Raw genomic sequence first — 11,739 nt, 5'->3', positions numbered from 1 at the left:
ATATTGAAAGGATGCTGGTTTTGTTTGTGAGGATATGTTTCAAAACTGTAAGATGTTATTTTAAAGTTGTTATTTAGAAGAAAATATTTTCAGCGTTGGACAAATTAACGTTGCCAAATCAATAGAGTCTTCCTAGTAACTGGAAAATCTTAATTATATTTTTAAACATAATTTTTAAAAGATTGTAATTTGTTTATATATTCAAGTGGAAATACCTTTATTTTGATTTATGGTTATAAAATAATAGTCTATCACATAGGAAAGATGAAATAAAGCATAATGGATTAAGAGTGTTAGTACAAATTTCTCTTCTCTCTGTGTTTCCTTTTCTGACCCCAATTTTGCTGCAGAGACTGAAAATAGAGAGGGATGGACATTAAAGAAAGGGATGCAGGAGTTTGAACACCAACGAATAGATAAGACATTTCCCCTGAGAAGAAAGAGTAAAAGCACAATAATTTGGGAAAGCCAAACTCGAACATTATAGAGAAACCGTAACTTGGTTTCTGGTATTGTTACAGAGAAAAAGACTAACAGGGCCCCAAGTACTGGGGGAGGTACGGAGTGGCTCATGCCGCACTGCTTGTGGGAGTGGAAATTGGGGGCTAGAGCTCACTGGTGACGTGGCTGTCACGTGACCAAGAGCCGCCTAGAGCCGAAGTCCTGTTAGTCGCCTCTGACTGGGTACCAACCCCCTATTACTCTGCAGGCGCGTGAAGGAGAAGGAAACTCGCTGGGACCGTGCAGGTCGGTGGAAGCTGCTTGGAAGGCGATGGGGGTGGGAGAGGGCCAAGAGCACCTCGTGTCCAAGTTTGGCTAATATGGGCTATGTGCCTTTCTCACCTACTTTTTAAATTACCTATCCCCGGACCCGCATCCCACCCTCTTTTAGTAAGGAAGAAGTGGCAGGCTTCAGGGTGCGGTGAGGTGGGTGAACGGCGATTGCACAAAATCCAAGCAAAGAAAGGACCCACGATCCAGGCACCACGTCTGGGGTGCTGGTCAGTTCACCAAGCACTCCGTGCCCTCGGTCCCCTGTCTGTTATAGGTCTGCGCTGGAGCCTAGGCTAGAGAAGAAGCAAACCGTTGCCTTGGTTGGAACCTTGCTGCAGGTTTGAAGGTGGGATTCATCTCGAACCTAATGGTAGGAGATGAGGGGGGCTGGGATCTTTGCGGGTCAGGTCCGAGTCGCCCCCTCCTGGCCCCCCTTCTTTTCTCCACACCCCTCCCATTTCGGTGCAGGGAAAGGGGTGTGGCGGCCTTTGCTGGGGAAATGGCGGACGAGGAGGGGGCGGGGAGGCCCTCGTTAGCAAACTCGGGAGGGTGTGAGAAATAATTTTTTACTCAAAAACCCCAAATCCAGAAAAGCACCAATCGGTGTAGTTATATCTGTCCAACTACACTTTCAGTTCTCCATTGCTGTCTCACATCGCTTTCCGATTGTCCTTCTGGTAGGCTCAGCCCACCTATCTCCGTGGAGGAATACAGCAGAAGACACGAGAAGAAAAAAGGAACCCACTTGGTTTTTGTAGAGGTTAGTTAGAAAACATGCAGTCTATGGGGGTGGGGTGGGAGGAGGGGTAGGGAAAACAGGCAGGTGGTGAAGAAGCCTATGTGTAGGGCTAGCTTGTGCCTTTCACCTGCCTGCCTATCAAGTAAGAGCCTCATCTACTGTCTGTCTCTGAGAGTCCTGGACGCAGAAAAGTAGATCCTGAGGGTAGACATGGCAAGGCAGAAAAAAACCAATGAGATCATTCCCTAATAATCCAACTTTCTCAGTGAGAATTTGAACGCCTACCTATCAGGGCAGGTACGAACTCAGTCACAGCTCACTTTAGAGCCCTAAAGCTGTTTCTCTCACTCTTAGATTCACCACAAGAATCACAGAAGCCTAGGAGAGGCTGAAGATTCCTAGTGTGCACCATTATTCACACATCCCTTGAAAGTTCTCCTCAATCAGGTGAAGAAAGACACCCTTCTTTCTGGCCAGAAAGCTCATACAGCTACAAGCATGGGTCGGGCCCGGGAAATGGGGTGGATGGCAGCTGGACTGATGATTGGGGCTGGCGCCTGTTACTGCATGTACAAACTGACCATGGGAAGAGATGAGGGGAACGAGCTGGAGAACGAGGAGGAAGATGAATGGGACGATGAGCAGGATCTGGATGAAGAGGAGGCAGACATATGGTTTGATTTCACAGCAATGGCTCGACCCTGGAGTGAGGATGGGGAATGGGATGAGCCCGGGGCCCCAGGTGGGACTGAGGACAGACGGTCAGGTGGTGGAAAGGCAAACAGAGCCCACCCAACCAAGCAGCGGCCATTCCCTTATGAACATAAAAACATATGGGGTGTACAGAGCTTTCAGACCTTCCCTTGTGCTCTTAACCTGACCAAGTGTGCTTTCAGTCAAGGAAAGAAAATGTTCACAGAGTCCACAATTGCTGGCTTTTCCCTTACCCACAATGTCAGTAGGCATTTGTCCAGCCTGTCAGTGGTTGGAAGCAGGAGTCCCACCCCCCAGCCCACTGTGAGGGAGAAGGCTCTGGATGTCCCTGAAAACCCAAACAGCAGCATTGAAAATCAGGACCAGATTAAGATGTACATCGATGAAGTGTGTCGAGACGCGGTGTTCTGTTGCTGCAAGTCTTTTCTGCAGCAGGCAGGATTAGGTCTGCTAATAAGCATGACAGTCATTAATAACATGCTTGCCAAGTCCCTTTCAGACCCGAAGTTCCCTTTGCTATCCGAGGGGAGTGGATGTGCAAGGTTCAGGGTCTGAGGCACAGATGAGTTTGCCTGAAAGCCAGTGCTGGCGGAGGGAAGTGCTGGCTGCCCAAATGCTCTTCTCATTCATGTGCCTCTTTACCAGAAGTGGGAGCAGAGAGATGCTTGTGGAAGCCATCTCCCCTTAAGTGGCTGTCTCGGGAAGAATGAGACTGAAGTCACCCAGAGCCCGAGCACTTTACTGAGGGCAAAGAGGCTGCAGTGGGTGCTCCCAAGGATGCGGTCTTAGCCAGTCAGCTCCTCCTTGGGTGAGAGTCCCTTCCAGCCTCTAAGTGGAGGGCTACACTCTCACTGGCCAGGCAGGGCTCCCCCAGAGCTGTGGGCACCTTCTGGGTTTTGTAGTCTGCGAGTAAAGTGCACTGTAAATTGCTTCCTTGCAGTCTTCTCCATGCAGTAAAGGGTAGGGGATCCCCGTGGCCCCTAGCTGTGGAGAACTAGCATCAAATCACAGCGTCTAGATAAAGGGTAAGGGGATCCCCGCAGTCACCGGCTGGCTGTGGATAACTTACATGGAATCACAGCATCAGAGTGAGTGTTGTTGCCCCTGGTGATCTCCCTGTGTAAGCTGGACCACTTAACAGAAATCGCACCCGTATGGGAGCTTGAGCCCAACTCCCTTCTGCAGCTGCTTAGGTTGAAGTCTTTCCTGCTTCCTCCTTCCTCCTTCCTCCTGCCTACACTGGCTGGTGGATGGCTAGCATGTTAACCAAGAAATGCACTCCCTTCCTGTCCATTGTAGTGCCTGACCCTCTTACTCCCCGGTCCTGACACCCTCAGTGCGTATCCTCAATAAACTGTGCTTTGATTGGCAAGAAAATTAAAAAGGGGCACTGGCCTCCTCTTTGAGTTTGCGGCCTGCACAAACATGGAGACAAAATGCACCATAGACTCCAGCTGTCTGGGCCCCCTGCTCCCTGAGGACAGGGCCCCTGCTCCCTGAGGACAGGGCCCCTGCTCCCTGACAGGTTCCGGCTCCCTGAGGACAGGTTTCCTGCTCCCTGACAGGTGCACTCAGCAGTGCTCAAAGGAGGCAGGGGCAGAAGGGCCCTGCTGTGCTTAGGAGGAGAATGCTTCAGGAGAGGGATTCAGGGGAGGGGTGAGGGCAGGGGTACAATGAACTGTGTGTACAGAACAAGAGAGGACAACGCCCTTGAAGCAGGCACTATGGGCCCCTGAGCACAGGAAACCCGTAAAGAAGAGGACTTCTTGACTGGCCTCCTTGGACTGAAGGCCCGAGTCCATCTGTGTACCCTGCAGTGGCTCTGTCACCCATCTGTGCCCATCTCATGAAGGGTGCCCCTAGGAAGATTACCCCTTGGCTGACTCTGGCTTCCTTTCCTTCTCCTTGTCCCCCTCTGATGCCATCAAAACCACTTCCTGCGCCCTTCCTTCCTCAGGACCCCAAGCACTGCTTGCTGGCAGGGCGAGAGAGTTGGCAGCTGTTCCACTTTGGGGGATCCCCTTTTTTCCCTAGCCCTTGCTGGGGTGGAGCATCCAGGAACTCCCCACAAAGATAGTGGGCAGGATGCTGTCACTGCTGGTCACGACCTGCTGCAGAGATCCATGCTCTGCCTCTGAGATCCACACACCCACTCGTGCAAGGGAGAGGTGGGCCCTATGTATTGAGCCATGCATGCAGGCCTGCCCAACTCATTCTCCCTCACACAGTCCTTCCCCTTTCCAGACCTCTCCCCTCCCCTTAGCTCCTGCCTCACCAAGGCTTGTTGCCCTGCCTGCTTCCCATGGGCCAGGCAGCAGATGCCTTCCCAGAGCCATGGCAAAGCAGGAGACACACCTGCTACCCTTGTGAGGGGCAGCAGCAGCAGCAGCAGCAGCAGCAGCAGCAGCAGCAGCAGCAGCAGCAGAGAGCAGGTGTCATGCCTTGCTCGGTGACCCTGGGGTGCAGTCCTGAGTCACTGTGTCCTGTGAGCTAGGGCTCTGTGTGCACGGTGTGCTTGCGCTGTCTTCTGCCTGCTCTCCTCCATATGTCTCTCCATAGCTTTCAGTTTTGCCTCCACACAGCATTTGAGGTCCAAGCCCCTGCTTGTACCCTGTTCCTGATACCATTCCATGGCGACCAGTAAGCTGATGTGCCTGCCAGGCCCCCTTGACCGACTCTCAGAAATTGTCAAACCAGGAGTGGACACTGACCAGCCAAGTTCCTGGAAACTGGATGGGACCAGTGTCCTGTGATTATTGCCACAACACACAGCCATCAGGGGGGAGGGGGTGTTATGCCTCAGGCTGCTTTGGCTAGCTGAGGGAACCAATCTTATTTCCAATAGCTGCTGGGGGAGCCCCCACCCCCAATTTGGGCCTATCGATCCATCATTTTTCTGGGTGATGTTCATTCAAGGAGGATTTTGTGTACACACACTGTATCCTATTGTCCTGGTCCAGTCTGCCTTACCAGTAATGTCTTCAGTGACAGCTCACTGCTAGGCCTCTAACCTCAGCTCATTGGTAAGACAGAGGCTGCTGTCTTTGCTTAAGCTTCTGTCCCATATTAGCATGTGCCTCCCTATTCCTCTGCACATCACAGAACTCCAAGTTCCAGATCTCATGCTGTGGTCCAGCATCTCCCAGGCACTTGAGGCTGGAGGATTGCAGATGCCTACTAACTCTAGGAGGGCCTCAGTGGCTTCTAGCACAGCTTCAGAGCAGCTGTGCCCCAGGAAAGCCACCTGGTTCCAAAGCATCTCCACTACATGGTCCTGGTCCACGTCGCCACCTCCTGTTCATTTACTGGAAGTGCTCTATGAGAAACAGCTTGGATGGGTATGCAGAGCTTTCTTGTCTGCTCACTCACAGCCTGACTTGTCGGGGCCTAGGTAGGATACCAATTTCAAATGCTGCTTCCAATCCAGGGGGCATAAGAAATGAGGCGTGGAACAAGACCACTGAGATGCCCATCGTGTTGGTACAAGGTCAAAATAGCTCAGGATCACATGTACCTGTCTGCTGCTGGGCTTTCCCATCACAGTGAACTTGATCCTGCTGTCCTTGCCACTCCAGGTCTATAGAGCTGTTGGCCTGAGCTGTCTCCTCTGTCATGTGAGCCTGCTGCAGACTCCTTTCCGGTTTCTGAAAGAGCCCTGGATTTGCTGCTGCTTCTCCTGAGTACCTTTGTGCGTGGGGCCAGAAGGCGCTGTTTCTGGAGCCCTCCTCTGCCACCTGTTGCCTCTGGGGAAAGTGTGATGTGAGGCCTCTCCACTCCATTTCCTGGAAAAGCAAGCAGGATTGCAGACATGCAGTTGCCACAGAGATAAAACGTTTGCGGGAGGGGGAGGTGGACAAATATGGGTTTTGTTAGGACCTTCCATAAAAATTACTTCCCTTGCAGAAAAAAAGGGACAAGTACAATTAATTATGTCTTTTTTTCCTGTGTTGATATATTCTTTAATGTGTCCTCTAAAACTATCTTACTTTGGCTTGTATGCACATCCCCTTTCTATTGTTCATGATGGGAACAAACTAGAAATGGCCAAATGTTTCAACAGCCATTTGGCTACTCTCGAAGGGGCTAGAAGGGGTAGCAATGGTTCATTTGGTGCAGTTATTCTGAAAGCACTTTTTCCTGAGGAGCACACAACTCTCATTAAAGTCTCCTTCATTTTACTTCGTGTATTCTCTCCACCAAACTTCTCTGGCAGTAGAGTAACCTAAACTAGTTCCTCTGGTTTATTGAATGATCTTTTTTTAAAAAAACCACTAACAAAGTCTTAATTAGTATAGCCATCAATATCTGTTTGGGGAGGGGTCACTGCTAATGACAGAATAGCATCATTACCTCTGAGCATTCCACACAGCCATGTCACATCGTCTTCCTTAGAAGAAATATTTTGTTTCACCAAGACTAACTGTCAAAATGTAACTTCATATCCAGAACATTATCCAGGTCCTCAATTTGGACAGTGGACGAGGTTGGCAACTCCCTTATCTGTGAGTGGGAATAACGAGGCAAGAGAGGGTGGCAAAGGCACTTACCAGCCTTGTCTCCAAGCGTGAGCTGTCTGTCCCCATGTTGGACTAAGTTTTGCAGCTTGTATCTCCAGCCATAGAAAAATTTAACCATGATGCTCTTGAATTTTCAGGAACATACATGGGCATATCTGATACCTACATCTGCTAAGGTGTCCACTTAGGAATTGATCTGAAGGCAGGAGAGAGCCATGGGACTAGTTGTTTTTCCTTTTGTCCCCTCTCTCCTGTCCATAAAGTTCCTCTCATAGAAACTTCCTTTTGCTGAATTCTTACTCTGTGATTTGAAGGAAATAAAGGTCCGTAATAAGAGAATTTCAAGGCAAGTTTCCGATATGGCAGGTTTTATAATTTAGGAAAACTCCCATCTGATAGCTTAGGGATTTTCAAAGTTACTATTGAGGCCTCAAAAATGCTGACTGATATATACAAGCAATGATTTGCTTCCCCTTATGTAAGATTGTCATTTTAATTAGTTACCTTTGGTGATGAATAATGAGGTGGAAGGATATTGCCCTATAAGTTTATCTCAGTCTTCAGAGGATCAGAACAAAGGGAAATGTATGTGGAATGACAAAATTACAAAATATGTATCATGTATCAGACATTTCACATAACATGATATGAACAAGGCTGGGCAGCAACAGATCACAGTTCCTTCCATCACATTTTAAATTCAAATGTGGTTTTTGTTTAAATAGACAATGTATTTGTTACCCACATGAGGGTCAGAGCCTCTACCCTGGCAGCCTTAACAAGCTAGGCATGCCCATCTATCCTAAATAAGCCAATTAAAAGAGCCCAATTAATAATGAAAAGCAAAACCAGAAATTAATGGAAAACAGAAACAGGCGTGGGCACATTGGGAAGAGTGACAAAAAGCCCTACAGAATCTCTTGCCAAATCTTTCTTTGGGGTCTTTAAGGTCTAAATAGAAGGCGAGTGATACATAGTTAAACAGTTCGTGTCAGGGTGTGGTCCCATCACTGTCCCTGATGCACCATTATCTGGAGTCCAGTCTCTCTTGTAAGGTGATCTGGCAAACTGTGAGCACTGTGTGAGGTCCCTTTCCTCCCTCTCTGGCTGGCACCAGGCTTCATTAGCCTTTCTCCCCCCAGCTTGAGATTGCTTTGGAGGTCTAGATCTCTGGGGTGCCTTGTTTCAATGGTTCAGATGGCCAGAGTGAGGGACTCTTGGGAATATCCTCATTCGCTCTAAGTATGCCAATTACTCATCTACCCTAATAACTACAAATTTCCCCCAAAGAATGTATTACACATCCAAGTCTCCCATTTTCTTTCTTTTGGCAATATTCCGTTCTTTCCACAAGAGAACGTGTTGTACCACATATTGCATATTATTCCAGAGACACGGCATATGGACATATACATTTTAGACACACGCAGGCAAACACATACACTTAACAATATGTGAGTAAACTTGCCATTCCTCACCCTGCCGCACAAACATCTTGATTTTTTAATAGTTGAGTGGTATTTTATTGCATTAATGTATCTTTATTATTTGGCGAGTCGATTGTGGATATTTGTTTCCTATTATGAACGCTACTTTACTGATTGACTTCACACGTTGCTTTCTTTCTATCCTCTTTTCATTCATTTGGTCTTAGTTGATTAAATTTTATGTCTTGGGCTGGAGAATTGGCTCAGCCAGTCAAGAAGATCATTTGTCATTCTTGCACAGGAAGCAGGCTCAGTTCCCGGCACCCACACAGTTACTCACAACCATCCATTTGCAGGATACCTGCTGCCCGGAGCAAATACATGGTGCACAGATGTACATTTAAGGCAAAACACTCATGCACATAAAATGATAAAAATATAAGCGTAAATTTAAAAATTCTATTTCTTAGTGCTTATCTTTGGAATATTCCATATACTTATTTATTTCTGTTGGTTTGCTATAGGTGTCATCCTTTGGCCCCAATTATTAAAGATAAAATTAGTGCGTTAGAATTAATTTTTATCTTTTTCTTTCTTTAATCAATTTTTTTAGTTATGTGACTTCAACTCCATCAAGTTTATTACTATTTTATTTGGTCTGTATCCATAATCACATTTGTTTGTGTCTTAGTCCTCTATTAACAGAAAATTTTCACTAATTGGTATATTTTTAAGTAAGTTCTGAGATTGTAAGTACATTATTAACCCCTCTATGCACTGCCCCCTTGCTCTCCTTCAAATTCATGTCCTCTTTTTCTGTAAATTTATTACACACACAGACACACACACACACACACACACACACACTCACAAATGTATACTTGACCCATATAATGTTGCTATCTGGCACTTTTTTGTAGTTTGTTTCTTCCTTGTGCTTCTTGTCATTTCCGTGATTGTTAAGTTTCCTTTTCCACACTTCCCCCAAGGCCTGATTTTAAAGACTTCATTTTAGTCTTATCTTACCATCTTTTTTGAGCTCTGGCTTACTTACGTCATTTGTGTGAGCTTTTTAGTGGCAGTTTCCACCTACTTTAGGGTAACCCTTTTCAGACAAATCTTACATCTGCCATCTACTTCCTGTGTCCCTCTCCTTTGTTCACATCGGACCTCTGCTTACTTCATGTGGGTCCCATCGTCAGTCCTTACTTTTCAGAAATACTGGATTTTCTGGAACAAGGTACTTGAAGAAGGCTCATCAAGGAAAAAGGCCAGAGTTGTTTTTTGTTTTTTTGTTTTTTTTTCTCGATACCAAGTATCATTGAAAGGTAGCTGCAAAGCTGTATGAAACAGAGTCTCTTCAGCCCTGCTAATTCGAAGGGGACAGATTACTTTCCAAAACTATGACATGTCTCTCTGATGTCTAATTTGGCCTAATTTATTGTTTCTTGCAACCCAGCAGAGCCCATCTGTTGTAATTGGGTGTGTGCTTCTTGGTTTTGCTTGTTGTTATTGTCATTGGGATTTTTATTACTAATATTTTTATGAAAAGTACAAATGTCCTCTTATTTTCCAGCCCCTGAAGTTGTCTCATGGCTGATTCAGAGAGGGCAGCTTGAGAATTTCTGGAAAATTAACCGAACAGTCTATCAAGCATAAATCCAATTTACAAACCTGTGGGGACACTGTGTGATGGAGTCAGAGCCCAGTTTACTGAGAGGCTTCATTCCGGCAGAATCTCTATTTAGGCTCAGAAAGGCACACCTCCATATTTTCTGCCAGTCTTCCTGAACTTTCTTACCACAAGGTACAGGAACAGAGGTAATCATAACAGCTTCTTCCTGTTCTTGTATCTGAGTTTCTGCCAACTAAAAGCAAGAAAGGTGACATCAAAGGTGCTTAAACCACCCACTGCAATTTTATTTGAAGCACTTTTCCTATCCTAATTTTCATAGCAGTTATCATACTCCATTTTATTTCCGGTTTCTTTTGACTGTGCTGCCTGCTGAATATTAAAACCTATGAGCATAGGAATAGAGTTTATATTGTTTATAATTGATTTTCCCTTTGCCAGGCAGCACGGAATCACACGTGTATTTTCTCCCCGCTTGCATTGTCCACCGGTCCATCTGAAATTCTGACTTGGGATGGAATCGTTGGTAGAATAGAAATAGTAAAGGTGCATTGTTTTTACGAAGATCAAAGTGCAAAATATGCTAAGCAATATTTCAAACGTGGACCTGACTTGACACCACTATTCGGAGTGTCAACTGTTCTGAGCTTAATTAGTTCCTTATGATGAAGCAGTGCTCAATTGTTGGTGATTTTGCTTCTTCGAGGAGACATTTGTTGGTGTCTGGATATGTTTTTTAGTTGTCACAAAAATAAGGAAAAGATACTATTGACTTCTTCTGGGTATAAACTAAAGATGCTGTCGTACATAGGATAATCACTGTGGAAAAGGTTAATGGTTATGGAGGGGGGTTGTGTCTGTGTGCACTGTGTATACATACAAGTATGCATGCTAACATGTGTATGGGCACATGTGTGTTCAAGAGCATACATAAACATGTACAGGCCTGAACTTGACATTGGGTATCTTAGTTGATTGTCCTTCACTTTATTGATTGAGGATCTCTTGCTGAACCCAGAACTTGCCAATTCTGTCTGCTCTGTCTCACATTTCCTAGAAACCCTGTCTCTGACTCTTGAAAACTGGGACGCTGGGTGGCCACCATACCTGCTTAGCTTTTACATGGATTCAGGGATCAGAACTCTCGCACTCACGCTTGCATTGCAAGTACATTATCCACCAAACTATCTCTCTATGCCCAGAAATGTTAATAGTTTTGAAGTTGAGTAACCCTGTTGTTGAGATTTCCTTTAAAACAATGCTGAAACACAGTTACATCAATAATGACCTTCTAATATAAAGGTGAGATATATATTTTTCATTTGTATTATCATCATTTATCTTTGTCTCTTATTCTTGATGTTCGTGTTATTATTTTTGTTTAATCATAAAAATGACAAGTATTTTTAACCATTTAATTTATCCTTAAATTAGCATACAAAGGATTTTCATGAATGAAGGCAATGACACTTTATGCTTATTTGTCCCCTCCCCCACTGCCTACTTTCATGCTCTTACTCCTACTCCATCCAAATATTCTTCCCTTTTGCTTTCAAGGTATATATTCAATTATCTTCTTTTGCCCCTCCCATATAAAGTTTCTTACTCTTCTAGTGGTCCCCTTTCAGTTTTCATAAGTAAACATCAACATTCACAGACAGACACACATGCACATTTAAATATAAATGAATACAGGTACCTGTGGAAGCTAAAAAAATGTGTCAGACTCCCTCTAGCTAGAGTTACAGGAAGCCATGAGACTGCTAACATGGGTGCTGAGAATTGAACTCAGATCATCTACCAAAGCAGTACATGCTTTTAACCATCAAGATATTTCTGTCAGCCCCTGTTACAACTTTTTGACCAATCGTTCCCATTGTTAATATATAGTGACCTTCATTGTCTCCTCTGATTAATTTTAGCTTAATATCGATT

General features: G+C 45.5%; 1 protein-coding gene across 1 annotated transcript; it reads left to right on the top strand.

The window, feature by feature from the left end:
• Nucleotides 1-615: 615 nt before the first annotated feature.
• On the top strand, nt 616-3,614 carry LOC116889122 (protein ARMCX6-like). Its single transcript, XM_032890294.1, is given in 5 exon segments — nt 616-747; nt 1,049-1,120; nt 1,456-1,534; nt 1,868-2,778; nt 2,780-3,614. Coding segments are annotated over 2 exon segments (903 nt in total). The 5' UTR covers nt 616-747; nt 1,049-1,120; nt 1,456-1,534; nt 1,868-2,011; the 3' UTR covers nt 2,916-3,614.
• Nucleotides 3,615-11,739: the final 8,125 nt, after the last annotated feature.

This window comes from Rattus rattus, chromosome X (assembly GCF_011064425.1).
Source record: "Rattus rattus isolate New Zealand chromosome X, Rrattus_CSIRO_v1, whole genome shotgun sequence".
NCBI classification, from domain to species: domain Eukaryota; kingdom Metazoa; phylum Chordata; class Mammalia; order Rodentia; family Muridae; genus Rattus; species Rattus rattus.
This window is presented reverse-complemented; position numbering and strand designations above follow the sequence as displayed.